This window comes from Vigna umbellata, chromosome 2 (assembly GCF_029865625.1).
Source record: "Vigna umbellata cultivar VRB3 chromosome 2, Vumbellata_1.0, whole genome shotgun sequence".
Classification (NCBI taxonomy): domain Eukaryota; kingdom Viridiplantae; phylum Streptophyta; class Magnoliopsida; order Fabales; family Fabaceae; genus Vigna; species Vigna umbellata.
The window spans coordinates 37,459,368-37,477,497 of record NC_142166.1 but is presented as its reverse complement, the minus strand read 5'-3'; the positions used below and the strand labels follow the sequence as shown (position 1 = coordinate 37,477,497).

Below are 18,130 nucleotides of genomic sequence, written 5' to 3'. Positions count from 1 at the left end.
TAACAAGTTCCCTTTATTCACATTCTCATTCTCTGTTCCATTCTCATATATTAACAACAGGCATCCTTTAATCAAATAAGAACGAACTTATTACAGTGCATTTGACTTCACGCTTTTGAACAAAAGAAACGAACTATAGTCCACTTACGGACGTTAAGAATACTAAAATAGTTTAAATGGGATTGAGTTTAGAAAATCAGAGTAATACTTAGAAAATATTGAGTACAAAGACTTTAGGTTGAATTAAGAGAATAAATATCTTACAGAATAACTTAGATAAAGAATAGCTTAGATAAATAACCAGAGAAGTTAAAGTACAGAAAACAACTCTTACTGTAAATGAACGAACGTTCAGAAATTTACTTTGGACGAACGTCAATTACGTTCGCTCAGAATTCAATAATAAGGACGAGCGTTCAGTTTGAAACCGAACCCTGCTTTGGACGAACGCTAGGTCAATGACCGAGCACAAATCAGAACGAACGCTGGATACAAACCGAGCGCTATTTAGGACGAACGCTTCGGTATAAGACCGAACGCCAATTCAGACGAACGTTCAGTATAAGGGCGAACGCTCTATAGAACGATCGTTCGACATAAGGCCGAACGACATTAAGGACGAACGCTCGACATGAGGCCGAACGTCACGTATTTATAAAGTTTCAAATATTTATCTAAACTGAGCTGAAACGAACGCTCATTCACTAAATTGGGGACGCTCGTTCTCGAGCAGAATTCATTCCAAATGAACGAATTCCAACTAAGTTATTTTAATGAAAAACCGAACGGTCTATGACCGTACAGTGACGAGCGTCATTCATAAAAGGGAAGATTAAAATTCCAGATTTCTCAAACTTAACAGAATTTTCCAGATTTCATTTTTCCAACTTTATAACATTCATTCCAGATTTAATTCACCTTCAACATCATTATCATACAGTTTCAATATCCAAATCCTTCCAAATATATCATAAACATACTCCATTCATACATAATCAATTCCACATGCTTTTTAATCAAGATCAACAACATATATCATACATAAAAGTCAGTGTTCATCCATAACAGATCAATCAAAACCAGAATTCATATCAGATCTCAGTAACCATTCATAACAGCTCAACTTCATGAAATTCATACATGCACAATAACAGTGATCATCCATACAACTCAAATCTTATATTCTTCATTCATGCAACTCAGATCATTCAACATACAGTATAAATTAAACATATAAGCTTCCCTTACCCGAATTGAAATTCAAGCTTGTTCTAGATGTATAAAAATGGCTTCGTCCAACTACGTTTTGCTTAGGATTCTTGACTCTTCCAGAACCAAATCTAACCACAGATTACAGAACACTTAGAATACCAGTTTGCATGCAACTAAAACTCTATTTTTCCAGAACCTAAGGACGAACTACGAAAGGGACTTACCAGTGTCAGTCTTTGAAGCTGTTCGGTCCAATGGATAGCTCTTAGTGCAGTGGGTGTTCCTACGGTGCTGAAAACGTGATTGGAGAAGAAACGTAAGGATTACAGTAGAGAGAAGTTTAGGGTTTTTAGAGAGAAGTTGGAGAAGATGAAAGGGTGAGTTCAGAGGTTGAAGATGAGTTCGTGCAAGTGAGAGAGAGTTTTCGAAAAGTCTGGTTTTGTTAAACCAACGTTCAATTGGAAGAACGTGTCACAGGTTGCCACATGCACACCAAACTCTGATTTAGAAGATTCCAACGTGACAAGTGGCGTGTGTGCATGCAGAGTTTAGTGCGTTTTAATGTTTCAGAGAATGATGAGCGTGGTGCTTCGTGCACGTCAGACAGAATTGTGATCAGATTAGGAAGTGGGTTTTAAATGGCTGGGAATGAGGTGGCAAGCATTAAGGGTGAGATGTCAGGATTAACTTAAGCTAATTATTAAGGGTCTCACATTCTCCCTAACTACAAAAATTTTCGTCCTCGAAAATTTATAACTTACCCGTGAATAAGTGCGGATACAAGTCCTTCATTGCACTCTCCACTTCCCACGTTGAATCTCCAGTCTTAGCATCCCACACTATCTTCACCAAACGAATGTCTTTTCCTTTATGCAGCTTGGTGCGTTCATCTTCAATGCGGACTGGCTGTAGCTCCAATGTTCTGTCTTGGCGCAGTTGGATGTTTTCCAGCTCCAAGACATGAGAAGGATTAGATATGTATCTCCTAAGCTGAGACACATGGAAGACCGGATGTAAATTTGATAATTGAGGAGGTAACGCGAGTTCATAGGCTACTGGTCCAATCTTCTTTAAAATCTGATACGGTCCTATGAACTTGGGAGACAGCTTCTTTGGACGAACAACTCTTCCCACTCCAGTGATTGGATTCAGTCTCAAGAATACGTGATCTCCTGCAGCAAACTCCAAAGGCCTCCTTCTTCTATCCGCATAAGATTTCTGCCTGCTCAGGGACGTCTTCAATCTGTCTTGGATCAATTTAACCTTCTCGGTTGTTTGCTGGATGAGTTCAGGTCCAGTTATTACGTTCTCCCCTTCCTGGAACCAGCAAAGTGGCGTTCTGCACTTCCTCCCATAGAGAGCTTCAAACGGCGCCATTCCAATGCTAGATTGGAAACTATTGTTGTACGTGAACTCCACCAGTGGCAAGACCTCATCCCATGCGCCTAAGTGGTCTAGGACGCACGTCCTCAATAAATCTTCTAGTGTCTGGATGGTTCGCTCAGATTGGCCATCCGTCTGAGGGTGATATGCAGAACTCATCTGCAATTTGCTTCCCAATTCTCCTTGCAATGACTGCCAAAAACGAGATGTGAATCTCGCGTCTCGATCTGATATAATGCTTGAAGGAATTCCATGCAATCTAACAATCTCCTTAATGTACAGCTTGGCCAAATTTGTCATGGACATCCTCAAATTAACGGCCAAGAAGTGGGCACTCTTAGTTAATCTATCTACAATCACCCAAATTGAATCATGGTTTCGGACTGTTCGTGGCAGGTGGGTCACGAAATCCATAGAGATGTTGTCCCACTTCCACTCTGGAATTTCCAAGGGCTGCAGTAATCCTCCTGGTCTTTGATGTTCAGCTTTGGCTCTTTGACAAGTTAGGCAAGAGGACACAAAACGTGCAATGTCACTCTTCATACCAGGCCACCAAAATGATTTCCTAAGGTCTTGATACATCTTGGTCATGCCAGGGTGCATTCGAAGACGGCTGTGATGTCCCTCCTCTAATATGATCCTTCTCAGCTCACTGTCATTTGGAACGCACGTTCTGCCCCGGTAACGTAACATGCCATCAGTTCCTGTATTGAAATCCCTATCTTTGTTTGAATCGAGTGCTGTTAATATCTTCACCAGCTCTTCATCCTCTCTTTGCTTCATCCAAATTCTGTCAAACACATCACTGGAAATTCTAAGATTACAGCACCTTATCACATCCGCTCCTAGATCAAATTGTAATCTCAAATCCCTAAAACTCTCCACCAAATTAAACTCTTTCACCATCATAAACGAGACTTGCACTGCCTTCCTGCTCAGAGCGTCTGCCACTACATTGGCTTTCCCAGGGTGATACAGCAGTTCGAAATCATAGTCTTTTAAAAACTCCAACCAACGTCTTTGCCTCATATTCAGCTCCCTCTGATCAAACAAATATTTGAGGCTCTTGTGATCACTAAAGACTTGAAATGTTGATCCGTATAGATAGTGCCTCCAAATCTTTAATGCGAACACAACTGCTGCTAACTCCAAATCGTGAGTGGGATAATTCTTTTCATGAATCTTCAACTGGCGAGACGCGTAAGCTACTGCACGTCTCTCTTGCATGAGCACACAGCCTAAACCATGGTGAGAAGCGTCACAGTATACTTCAAATGGCTTGGACGTGTCTGGGATAATTAAAACTGGGGCGCTCGTCAGTTTCGCCTTCAGCTCCTGGAACCGTTCCTCACACACATCAGTCCAAGCGAATGGATGATCCTTTCTAGTCAACTGAGTAAGTGGAGCCACTATCTTGGCGAACCCCTCTATGAAACGTCTGTAATAGCCTGCTAGTCCCACAAAACTCCTCACTTCTGTGACTGAACGAGGGCTCTTCCAATCCAACACTGCTCTCACCTTAGAGGGATCCACTGAAATGCCTTCAGCCGAGATCACATGTCCCAAAAACTGCACCTCCTTTAACCAGAATTCACACTTTGACAGCTTTGCGTACAACTCTTTCTCCCTCAATACGGTTAGTACTGTTCTCAAATGCTCCTCATGTTCGGCATTGGTTTTGGAGTAGATGAGAATATCATCTATAAACACAACTACAAACTTATCCAAATAGGGTCTGAATATCCGGTTCATGTAATCCATGAAGATGGCTGGAGCGTTCGTTACTCCAAATGGCATGACCACGTACTCATAATGTCCATAACGTGATCTAAATGTTGTCTTCTGGATGTCGTCCTCCTTAACCCTTATTTGGTGATATCCTGAACGCAAATCAATTTTTGAAAATACCGTTGCTCCATGCAGCTGATCCAGCAAATCATCTATCCTTGGCAACGGGTATTTGTTCTTGATGGTCAGCTTATTTAATTGCCTGTAGTCTATACATAACCGAGAGCTACCATCTTTCTTTTTCACCAAGAGTACAGGAGCTCCCCATGGTGATACACTTGGTCTGATGAATTGCTTCTCCATAAGTTCTTCAATCTGTTTCTTAAGCTCGGTCAATTCTGCAGGCGCCATCCGGTAAGGTTGAACAGATATAGGTGCAGCTGTTGTCACCAAATCAATGGTGAATTCAATCTCTCTAACAGGAGGCAATCCTGGTATCTCTTCTGGAAATACGTCCAGAAATTCATTCACAACCGTGCTCTCAATACTGCTCCCCTTGTACATCCGTGCTTCTGCCAACCCCCTTAACTCCTTATCTTCATGCGTCATGATGAGAAAACAGCTTGCACCTTCCATTATATCCTCTTTCAATTGACCGAAAGTTACACCCAAGTATTCTTCATCCTCTTCAGGAAACACTAATTCCTTCTTGCCACAATCAATAATAATATGGTTGGCAGCTAGCCAATCCATTCCTAGAATTATCTCCAAGTCCTTCAAAGGTAAACAGATTAAATTCACCTTATAACTATGCCCCTCTACCACAATAGGACATCTAATGCATACGGTAGATGTCCTAAGCTCTCCAGCCGCTGGTGTTGATACCACCAATTCAAACTGCATATCTCTCTCCACTATTCCCAGCTTTTCAACACACGCCTTCGAGATGAAGGAGTGCGTCGCCCCCGAATCAAACAGCACACAACATTGCATTCCATATAACAAGCAAGTACTGGTGATAAGTGTACCTGAACTTGCTGCTTCCGCACCAGTAATTGCGTACACACGCCCAGTAGCTTGGGCTCGACCACCCCTTCCTTGCTGATTTCTTCCTGCGTTTGGCGGCCTCATCACTGCTCTCCCACCAGAGTTGCACTCATTCGTTCCATGTCCACTTCTTCCGCAACGAGTACAATGTTTTCCTCTCACCAACTGAGGGCATGATGAACGGTAGTGTGGCCCTCCACACTGAAAACAAGTGATACTACCTTGCTGTCCAGACTGTCCAGCAGGAATCAAGGCTTGAGATCCACTTGTGTTGGCTGCTGGACGAGCGTAAGGGGATCCTCTCTGATTCACACTCCCCCTTGAGACAATTGGCCCCCTTACTGTTTGCTGTTTCTTATACCGTTCCACCTCTGCCAAATTCTTTTCCATTACCTTAGCCCTCTCCACCATGGCAGGGAACGTTCGGATGCATAAACTGGAAATCACAACCTTCAGATCACTGCGTAGACCATTCTCAAATTTTCTGCACTGCCACTCCTCACTAGTGGCCATTGTATTGAATCGGACAAGGTGTTTAAACTTATTGGTGTATTCTGATACAGACATTCCACCTTGAACCAGTTGTAAAAACTCCACCTCCTTTGCAAACTTTACGCTGTCAGGGAAATATTCCTCATAAAACTTATTACGGAATACTTCCCAAGTAACAGGGCGGTGAGCGTCTACCAGTATGGCCCTTGTGCTCGTCCACCAATGGCTTGCTTCTCCAGTTAATAAGTATTCTGTATACGCCAACCTGTTCTCATCCGGACACCTTTTGGCGTTAAAAATCCTCTCCATATCCCTTAGCCACTGATCAGCCTCATCAGGGAGGCACTTCCCACTGAACTTAGCTGGGTGATGCTGCAGGAAGCTCTCCAAACTCCACTCGGCAGCAGGTTGAGCAGCGTTTGAAGAAGATGCTCCAGGCGCACCTCTAGTTGCAGCCAAGATTTCCATCAACTGCCTTTGCGTGTTTTCAGAATTAACACGCGAGGCCTCCAAACCTTGCATAGCAGCTTGGTTTTGCTGCATCAGGGTGGCGTTTTGCTCCAGCAACGTGGTATTCTGTTGATGCAATCTTTCCACCACGGTTTCCAACAATCTAGTGTTGTTGGACGTTTCGGACTCATTCGGTTGAGGAGGAGGAGGAAGTCTAGGTGCCATTTGTTCTCTGGATGCAGAGAAAAACAAACGAGCATTAGTTATGTCCAAGAGTTAAAACAATAATAACTCATTAAACATGCAATAAGCACACAGCAAAACACAGTGCACTCATAACCCTACAGTGTCCTTAGAAGAACAAAACTGCTCTGATACCATCTGTAACGTCCCGGCAACTCGCAGGGACCGTTGACTGCCCCCACAGATCACCACCAGGCTTTCCAGTGTGCTTTGTCCTCACTCGCACACTTTCTGGGAAAACTTCCCGGAAGGTCACCCATCCCAGAATTGCTCCAGGCTAAGCACGCTTAACCATGGAGTTCTTATGAGTCAGGCTACCGAAAAGCAAATGCATTTTGGTGATATAAGTAGTCAAATCAATTCCTTTAAGCTATCCTTCAACTGTATAGTCCCATACCTATACAGTCTCCAAATCCCTCTCATTCCGGTGTATGTTCGATTCATCCATGTACCCCTTCCACCCGAAGCTGCCAGGAGCCGCTCCTTGTTTGTGCCCCCTGCACCATGCTTCTTGCACCGGCGTCACTCCCCGCCCTCGTCTCCGTGCCCGGGTGTCACATGCCCACCAGCTTCCGCTTGGTTCGTCCTCGAACCACACCGTACTGGGAGAGGCTAGGCTCTGATACCACTATTGTAACATCCCAAAATACAGTAATCACTGTAATTCAGAATTAATTACAATTAACAGTAATCACAAACAGTCTTTACATTAAAACTGGATTGAAAAGCCTAACGGCATCAGTATAGAGGACGCGTGTAAACGCATACAATGAAACCAAGAGTGAACGCTCTTAAATATATAAACTAACGTTTACCAAAATACAAGCAGAGATGATTAAGACGAACGGCCTTACAAAATAGGTGGCCGAACGTTATAACTATGCTAACATATACAGCCTAAAATCAAACGAGCACTCTAAGGCTCGACCTTTACTTCAACTTCAACCAGATTGGAGTCGTCCAAATTTTCTTCTTCCAGCATTGCTTCAAGGGATGCACCACCATCTGCTCACATCCACAACGGATGATCATTGCATTTGACAAGACGGACGTACATATACAAGAGACAACACAATGGAAATGCAAGGGTAAGCTTATAATATTTAATTTATCCAATTAACACATACAGTCATAATTCAATTCAAGCATACAACATGTAACTTATCATAAAATTAGCATATCAATATACATATAAGACAGACCGTCCGGACCGTATGAACCATGTAGTTACAAGCGTCCTTGCACCCGAGTGGTGTAGTAACTGATCATTCCCCAGCTGCCACTCGAGGTTAACCCTATCTGCCCGAAGTACTCAATGGACTAGGGTCTCCTGCCATTCCCACGCATGAATACCCCCTTCTACTTGAAGAGGCGTATCACGGAATATCAGGATGGACTGCGAGGCTTAACTTATCCAGGTTCATACTTTACCATTCAATATTTCACACATCTGAGACGTTCCTCCTTGGAACGCTCGTTAAAATCCATTTCCAATAATTCTTTCAAAGTATCATTCTCCCATAATAACAAGTTCCCTTTATTCACATTCTCATTCTCTGTTCCATTCTCATATATTAACAACAGGCATCCTTTAATCAAATAAGAACGAACTTATTACAGTGCATTTGACTTCACGCTTCTGAACAAAAGAAACGAACTATAGTCCACTTACGGACGTTAAGAATACTAAAATAGTTTAAATGGGATTGAGTTTAGAAAATCAGAGTAATACTTAGAAAATATTGAGTACAAAGACTTTAGGTTGAATTAAGAGAATAAATATCTTACAGAATAACTTAGATAAAGAATAGCTTAGATAAATAACCAGAGAAGTTAAAGTACAGAAAACAACTCTTACTGTAAATGAACGAACGTTCAGAAATTTACTTTGGACGAACGTCAATTACGTTCGCTCAGAATTCAATAATAAGGACGAGCGTTCAGTTTGAAACCGAACCCTGCTTTGGACGAACGCTAGGTCAATGACCGAGCACAAATCAGAACGAACGCTGGATACAAACCGAGCGCTATTTAGGACGAACGCTTCGGTATAAGACCGAACGCCAATTCAGACGAACGTTCAGTATAAGGGCGAACGCTCTATAGAACGATCGTTCGACATAAGGCCGAACGACATTAAGGACGAACGCTCGACATGAGGCCGAACGTCACGTATTTATAAAGTTTCAAATATTTATCTAAACTGAGCTGAAACGAACGCTCATTCACTAAATTGGGGACGCTCGTTCTCGAGCAGAATTCATTCCAAATGAACGAATTCCAACTAAGTTATTTTAATGAAAAACCGAACGGTCTATGACCGTACAGTGACGAGCGTCATTCATAAAAGGGAAGATTAAAATTCCAGATTTCTCAAACTTAACAGAATTTTCCAGATTTCATTTTTCCAACTTTATAACATTCATTCCAGATTTAATTCACCTTCAACATCATTATCATACAGTTTCAATATCCAAATCCTTCCAAATATATCATAAACATACTCCATTCATACATAATCAATTCCACATGCTTTTTAATCAAGATCAACAACATATATCATACATAAAAGTCAGTGTTCATCCATAACAGATCAATCAAAACCAGAATTCATATCAGATCTCAGTAACCATTCATAACAGCTCAACTTCATGAAATTCATACATGCACAATAACAGTGATCATCCATACAACTCAAATCTTATATTCTTCATTCATGCAACTCAGATCATTCAACATACAGTATAAATTAAACATATAAGCTTCCCTTACCCGAATTGAAATTCAAGCTTGTTCTAGATGTATAAAAATGGCTTCGTCCAACTACGTTTTGCTTAGGATTCTTGACTCTTCCAGAACCAAATCTAACCACAGATTACAGAACACTTAGAATACCAGTTTGCATGCAACTAAAACTCTATTTTTCCAGAACCTAAGGACGAACTACGAAAGGGACTTACCAGTGTCAGTCTTTGAAGCTGTTCGGTCCAATGGATAGCTCTTAGTGCAGTGGGTGTTCCTACGGTGCTGAAAACGTGATTGGAGAAGAAACGTAAGGATTACAGTAGAGAGAAGTTTAGGGTTTTTAGAGAGAAGTTGGAGAAGATGAAAGGGTGAGTTCAGAGGTTGAAGATGAGTTCGTGCAAGTGAGAGAGAGTTTTCGAAAAGTCTGGTTTTGTTAAACCAACGTTCAATTGGAAGAACGTGTCACAGGTTGCCACATGCACACCAAACTCTGATTTAGAAGATTCCAACGTGACAAGTGGCGTGTGTGCATGCAGAGTTTAGTGCGTTTTAATGTTTCAGAGAATGATGAGCGTGGTGCTTCGTGCACGTCAGACAGAATTGTGATCAGATTAGGAAGTGGGTTTTAAATGGCTGGGAATGAGGTGGCAAGCATTAAGGGTGAGATGTCAGGATTAACTTAAGCTAATTATTAAGGGTCTCACACTCTCTCCCTCTGTTTTTTTTCCTACAACTCATTTAAAAGTTGGTTAATTTAGTTAATAGTATTGAATAGATTTTAATTTATGATTTCTTACAAACTATCTCTAACATTGTCAAAATATTTACAAATACATAACATTTCACTGATCACTTATTGAATTCAAAAATAATTTCAACTGAAGATGTTTCTTTTGTAAGAAAATAATTAGTGCAAGAGATATTCTAAATTGTTTCTTATGAAAGAAGACTAACTATAATTTTTAGTTTGAGTTTTTTTTTTAAAAAAAACCCGAAAGGAAGAGTATATATAGTTTATCAGACAATCTCTTACATGATTTGTCGAAAATCAAACTGATAGTCAAAAGTTGAAAAATAAATTAAAAGATAAGAAGTTATTAGAGATTAGCTAAAAGCCGGAATATCAAAAGTTAATCAATTAATTAGAACTATGGTATATTAATATGTACTTGTAAAATATGATAGAAATAACATGCTTGTGTGTTTGTATATAATAACAAAATTAAGGATATGAATTGGAAGGAAAGAAGTAGTTTTCTTTTTTTAATTAACTGGGTAAAAAATTCTGTATTAACTAGTTGTGACTTAAAGAATTTTTAATGACTGAAATTTATCAAAATTAAATAATTTAATATAAGAAACAGATGCATAATCACATAGAACTTTTAATAATTGGACTCATATTCCACACGGATGAGTTTGAATATGTTGTTAATATGAATTTTTTCTTACAGTTGTTAATGTGAGACTCTTAAAATTTAGGGTTAAATATGTTTTTAGTCCCTAAACTATTGATCGTTTCTGGTTTTCGTTCCTATTTCAAAGTAAGATATAATTTGGTTCTCATTCTTTTCAAAACGTTCGTTTTAGTCCTCGGAATTTTGGTTTTAGTCCTCATTTGTTGCTAAATGAGGACCAAATTTTTAAACAGTGTTTAGTTTTCGAGGACTAAAACGAACGTTTCGAAAAGAATGAGGACCAAATTGTACCTTACTTTGAAAGAGAGACGAAAACCAGAAACGGTCAATAGTTTAGGGACTAAAAACATATTTAACTCTAAAATTTATTAGTAAATGATCTGCAGATATTTTTAATTGTTGTTAATCTTGTTGTATAATCTTAGTTATTCAATTCATTTTTTAAAATGATATTGTTTTTAAAGTTCTTCTTTTAAAATATAACTCTGCTACACATATCACAACAAACCTTAATGGTTGTCTCCCATATCACAACCCAACTAGACTAGACATATACTTTTTTATATAACACCTTACTCATGCAAACACTTAACGCTCATCATCACCAGGTTGCCAAAAAATTATAAAAATAACTTTTAGCTTGTAAATTAATACAAGACGTTTTTTTGTCCAACGTTAAGAAAGTTATATATTGAAAAATATATAATACATTAATTATGACCTATCATTGGCAAGAGTTTAATTTGCATAATTTTTCTTCAACTTGTTTGCATAATAGCTAACAAAACAATGACATCACCTAAAATTTTCACTTCCACAAATTGATTTATCATTCATAAATGTGAATCAGACATTTCCACCTAGTAACACACCTTTGGATAAAACAATTTTAAAGTTCAAGATAAATTTCAAAGGATTACGGTGGATACATAAAGCACAAAGAAGCAAAAGTGACAAATGCTACGGGAGTTGAATTTTTAACCTTTAGAACGTTTAAACCAATTAAAATTTAATGATAAGTTTTACTTTGTAAAATTTACCGATAATATTTACTTATAAATCATAATGTTTCAGTAAATGTTCGTTAAAAGAAAAACAAAAGTATTATTGATGGTTAAAATTTGTAAAAAAGTGTTTAAAAATTCGTTGGTAATGATTTTTTGACAGATTATTGATGGACCCAAATCCATTGGTAGTAATATTTATCGAAAAAAATTTATATTTGTCAATAATTATTTATCGATAAACACATAAAAAAATCCATCGATAATTACTAACGAATAAAACCGTCGATAAATTCATCAGTAAATATCTTAATGTAGTTCATCTTCTTCTTTTCCTGTCTTCTATTTTCTCAGTTTTTTCAGTTTTTTATCAATCTTCTTTCATTCCTAAACCAAAACAAAAACCCAATTCATTTCAAAAACAAAATCAAAGACTAAACCTAATTACCCTAATTGTTTTAGAAACCCTCAAATTGGGAAAAAATCTCAATTTATTCTTCGAAGAACCATCTTTATTTCAATGGAGGTGAGATAGGAGAAGTGTGGTGATATGACAACGTGAAAAACTGCTCCGAGTGGTTCTCCTTTATCAAAGAGCCTTATAGTTGTGGTGGTTTGAGCTAAGATAGGAGAAGTGTGGGAATAAGATGGGTGCTAAAGAAAGATACATGATTGAAGAGAATGATAAAAATGGCTCTTGAGATGAGAGGAAAGAAAATGAAGAATGTGGTTTGAGAGAGAAAAATATATTGTCGTCCGTGGAAAGAGAAAAAGAAATGGGCGAAATTTTGTCGTTCTTTTTATCGACATATTTTTCCCGTCGGTAATTATCGAAGGTTTACCGATAGATTTTGTTTGACGGTAATTACCAAAGGATTTATTGACGAATTTTTTCATTGATAAGTGAAATGTGCATTATCGACAGATTTATCGATGAATTTTTCCATTGATAATGTATTTGTTGATAATATTCGTCAGTAATTAAAATTTCTAAATCTGTCATATCTTTGCTTTTCCACTAGTCTTGAGGAGGTCATTGTCCAACTCACATAGTGACTAGAAAGACATGATGAAGAATAGAACAATTTGAGAGAAGAGTTTGTCAGTTTTTAAGAACTGGTCATAAGATTGTTGTCTTCGTCTTAACAACCTCAATCCAGCATCCCTCTAGTCAAATTACGACCTTCTCCAGCAAAGCCCACCCCAAATCACCTAACATCAGTCCAATCTACACTAGTCTAACCACCTTCTGAGCAGTAGCAGCAACAAAACGATGAACAAGACTATGAAGATGACTATATAGATTATTAACGTATTATTTATGTTTATGAACATATACTTGTTTTTGTACCTATGATGTTTGTGTAGATATTATGTATGTTTTATAAACATATATTTGTTTGTGCATACCAACATGTTTAGTTGGATATTACTCATTGAATTTATTAAAAGATATGTCCTTCCATAATCAAATGAATCCAATATTAATCAACATTTGATTTACATTTAAAGAGAAAAAAAATACAAGTTTATAAAATATATGATGTAATAACATATAGATAAAGAAAAAATGTTTTAACATGGTTATATAAAATGAAGCTTTGTAGATTGTCCAAAAATATGTATGGAAAGAGGTGTGGCATATAAGAAGAAGCACGTATTTTAACTATTTTTGGCATCAACTTCTTCCTTTTTCTTCCCGAGGTTGATTCTGTGAGACGATAACAAAATCCGTCTTTTAAGTTCAAGAACGAGACTTAAATTTTGTAGTTATGAATAATAGAACTTGCAGAAATCACAAACGTGATTACAAAATGGAAAGCAAAAGCTTTATTATAATATTCTTCGTCATAGCCCATTGATACGCATCTGGTGTACATATATAAAATAAAATATGATGCTAATTTATTGGCTCATAACACACACAAGGAGTGGCTCCGATGAAGAAACTCGATTACATATCTCCTCATACACGACCAAAACATTGAGTAGGAAGAGAGATGACAGTGTATATAAAGGTTAATTTATTTCATTATTAGGTTTCAAGGTCTTCAAGGGCCCTTCCCAGGTTTCTTAGTGTGCCTTGGGTTGGCTCCTGCCTCGTCGTAATCCAACACAAAATCATGACCAAATAGCTTCCTCGACTTCACCTTCATCCAAAACGCAGAAAAGTAACATGTCAGTTTAAAAAACATTGTGGAAACTATGTACCACATTATAAACCAAAACAAACAAACATCTATGTTTCCCACATTAAATGTCTTGACCATTTAACAGAAGCAAGAGGACAACAGGGTGTGTACCTTTAAAGGTAAGCCATGAGTAGGATGCATGTTTTCCCTGAAGCCTTCAGCCAAACCTGTAAGCAAACAAAAACTCCTGTGTTATGTGTGTGGAAAGAGGTAAATGTTTGTAATCGTATTAAAATAGGTAGAGAAGATGGTGACCTGAAGATAAGGGAAGGAGGAGCAAGAGAAGAAGTAGAAGGAAAGTGGTGATCTTAAGGGCCATGACAGGTATGAAGGTGTGTTTGGTTCTTCCTGTTATTAGATAGGAAGAGAGAACATGAAAAATTACGTGTCTTGGCAGGGAAATGGAAGCAGGAACACCCCTTTTTAAATTTGGAGAGGAGAGAGGTATTGTGATGGTGTACCCCACCCAATAGCAACAGGGTGATGATGAAATGCAATAACTTGTACTCTTTAACGCACAACACTTAAGTCAACTGTACTATTCTATGGGACTATGCATAATTGCGTCAAAGAAAAGATAGTGATTGTTTGCATGTGCACATTGCCAACATTTCCCTGCATGGCTCAAAATCAGCTTCTCCACCTTTTCCCAAGTCAACATTCTTATATCTTCCACCAAATGCTATTTTATTACATGCCTAAACTAATTACAGTTTTTGCCAACATGCTACATAATATCTTATCTCTTAATCACGTTGTTATAGAGTTTACTTGACTAATTTTTCTGCCAAATCCATTATATAATTGGCATCTGCTAAATCTGTGAACATCGTCAAGCCGTCACACTCCTCCAAAACTAGATCTTCATGTGATGTTTCCACCCAACATGTCCCTTAAATAGATTTTTCAATCTTTCGAGAGATTAACTCTTAGGGATACATGGGTTGATCCAAAAATTATACTTTCGTTACAAGTAAAGTTTTTTTCTTTCCCTATCACGATGAGTATAAGAGGCACCGTTGATACATAATCGTGTGGGGTTGTCTATTTATTGATGAATATGCTGTTCATATTGTAAGGATGAATTAATTTCACCTAGCTGGATGTGCCGAACACCACATTCAGATGAATTGGGTGGTGAAAGCTGCTAAAAGCTTGTTGCGTGTTTCAAAATTTCCGTGGTACCTATCACCACTTTGGTGGAATGTTGCTTTGAGTCCTCACATTTCGGGTTCGTCACTTTTGATATAGTCAATGGATGGAGACAGAGACAGGGAGAGTGGGCAACAGAAAAATTCAAATAGGGAGCAAGAAGAGAGTTGAATTAATGTGGAATGCCCCTTAGTGGGTGCACTAGCAAAAAGGAGACGGAAACAACTACCATTACTGGTTTAATCCTACATTAAAGCAAGGAAATTGTTAGCTTAATCATCCTTTAGGAGACCATAATCTATGTTGGTAATGATTGTTTCAAATGGTTTTTTCTGCTTTTAGCAAATATGGTATGAAACTTGTAATGTGGGCAACAGAAGACTATAATATTAGGCCTTATAAGTAACAAAACACTAGAGATATTCCCACGTGGATACGTAGCATCTCATTCCTACAAGTACGTACTATACAACCAAAAAGGTTCCATTGGAGTTAGAACTTGACAGTGGCCTAAGTACCATCAATAATATTCTTTGCACATATGATGATGAAGATTTTTCCATGCACATGGATATCTTTATTTGCTTCTATCTTTGCCTGCATATCTAATATAATCGTTGCCCATAGACGCAATTCTGCATTCTTGATCTGCTGAATTCCTTATACTAATCACTGGGAAAGGGGAGCATTCTGATTTGTGTGGTTTAGCATTGCTCATACCAACAATTGGAATATAGAATAAACTATGCAGTGTTTGTTTCAACTGGCAAAAACCAAAAGCAATTATATAAATAATGCAGCTCACACAATCAGGATTCTCTCTCTAAATTGATTTTGTTTTTTGTTTTCTTGACTTCCATCACAGAATTACAAAAATCTAGTGTTGGCAAATATGCACTGCTCTTAATTGGAGTAAACAGAGAAGGGTGCATATTTTTCTGTCTACTATTGCATATGTTGAACATTTTTATCCACACAAAGACATCGCATATGTGAATGACACTGTTTCTTAAATCTGGAACTCGAGAGTCAAGTAAGAGATTAATGCATTCAGTCACTACAGAGATGCTCAAAGTGGAGATGCTGTTCATTTTGGAAGCATAGTGTGATTTTCTGTGGGACAAAATTTATACAGTTCTTTCTATTATTTTTATCCCATTAGAATTGGCATTTTATTCTTCTTTGATGCAGTTCTTTTTATTATGCGAAGCATTTATATAAACTAAGACGTATAGTAGTATTGAAAGACTCAAAATTATGATTATTAGTTAGTAATTAGAGATGGAAGATGGATTAAGAAGAAATTAAAATAGAAGGGAGAAACAAAAGTGAGAATAGAGAATCTCATTCACATCCAAAGCACTGCTTTAGAGATACATTTGGTGGCAGTCAGATCAGAAAAGGTTAGAAGCACTTTGTCTGAACTAATTTAAAAGTAAGAAAGGTACCCATATTTGATCCCTTCTCCATTAAAACTCAAAAATGTGTAGAGAATGGAAAAAACCTAACTTTAACCATTTTTTTCCTTTGACAATACATATTCCTATGATGGCTTTTCAAGGTCTCATGAGACAGAAATACACTTGTTTTTAGATTAGGTTGGGTATCAAATCCATATCTTGGGAAACCAAGAATTGAGTTTTGAATGCAGTGTAACTGTTTGGGCTCTGAACGTGCGTTAACTCTCGCAGTTACTTCATTCTCATGTACAATTAAGAAAACTACACACCTATTACATGGGAGAGGTGATAAGTTATTTATTTTTTAGTGGAGAAATTTAAATAATGGGATGAACAAATAAATTTTTTTTATAACAAAATGTTATTTTACTTTTTTTATTATAAAACATTTATGTAAATATTCTCATAAATAATTTTTGTAAAAACATAGAAAACCATACTTTAGAAGTGATATTAATTTAAAACTAGCAAGACTCAATTGTGTTATATTTAGGTATAGTTAGGAACATGTGATCTTGAAGGGATTTTCAAGGGAAACTAATTTTCTTGTTTTAAAGTTGTAGATGTTTTGAAATTTCAATTTGCATGTTTGGTTAGTTTGGTTGATATGAGAATGTTTGAATTTTTTTATGGTGTTTAAGTTGTTGAAATCTACATATTTATATGTAATTTGCATTGTTTGAGTTAGTGTTGAATTGATAAACTTAAAATCTAATCAATTGAGCGAGTTGATATGTGCCTTGATATTAAAAATTGTTTTTGACTAAAGTATTAAGTAGGGAATATCAATTTGACCACTTGAATAAGTTCCTCCTTTCCCAAATAATAGTTTTAAGTATGTTGGTTTTTGTCATGGCATTGAGCAGTGGCAATTTGATGCTGAGCACCTGTTCATTATGCAGGTCTGAGAGCATTTTAGTTCTAGATCGCTAAGCACACCGCTGAACAACAAAAAATGTGAATCTTTTGGTGTTGAGCGGTGGTAGGACACCATTGAGCGTCACTTTTTACTACAAGTCTGAAACAATTTTGTTCCAAAGCACTAAGCGGTAAAAGGGTGCCACTCGACCTTTTTATGAGAAGAATGACGTTGAACGTTAGGACTACCACTAAGCATCACCTTTTGTAAAAGTTTGGCATTGAGCATCAAGATTGTCACTGAACATATGAGAAGTACTAGCATTGACACCATTTTTTAGTGCTAGTATACATGTTTGAGTTTTTATTATTCCATGTCTGTTTGAGATAGAATTTGCAATGTACTTTATGTATGTTTATGAATACTATGGTGTTTTAGTAAATGATGATATTGTTGTGAATATAATTTGTTAAATCATGGTATGAAAGTGATGATGAAGCAGTGATTTACAAGAAGGGAATCTCGTGGAATGTTTGTTTCGCTAGGGTGTGCCTTGATATAAGGACTATTCCATTTTATGTAGTTATCTTGTACTCTATTATTCATTTATACTCATATAGAAGAGGAGGATTAGGCCGTGTGAAAGTGGCAAGAGGTCTTGTCATAAAGGCAACCATAGAGTTCTTATGGCCATGATAGGGACTAACCTTATGTGTGTCAACTCGCTAGAGTAGTACTTTTTTCT

General features: G+C 37.5%; 1 protein-coding gene across 1 annotated transcript; it reads right to left on the bottom strand.

Moving 5' to 3' along the window:
- Window positions 1-13,529: 13,529 nt before the first annotated feature.
- Window positions 13,530-14,303, bottom strand: LOC148203926 (uncharacterized). Its single transcript, XM_088108088.1, has 3 exons — window positions 14,170-14,303; window positions 14,026-14,081; window positions 13,530-13,872 (listed from the first exon to the last, which is right to left on the bottom strand). Exons 1-3 carry the CDS (start codon window positions 14,231-14,233, stop codon window positions 13,774-13,776), a joined length of 219 nt encoding a protein of 72 aa, XP_087964214.1. The 5' UTR covers window positions 14,234-14,303; the 3' UTR covers window positions 13,530-13,773.
- Window positions 14,304-18,130: the final 3,827 nt, after the last annotated feature.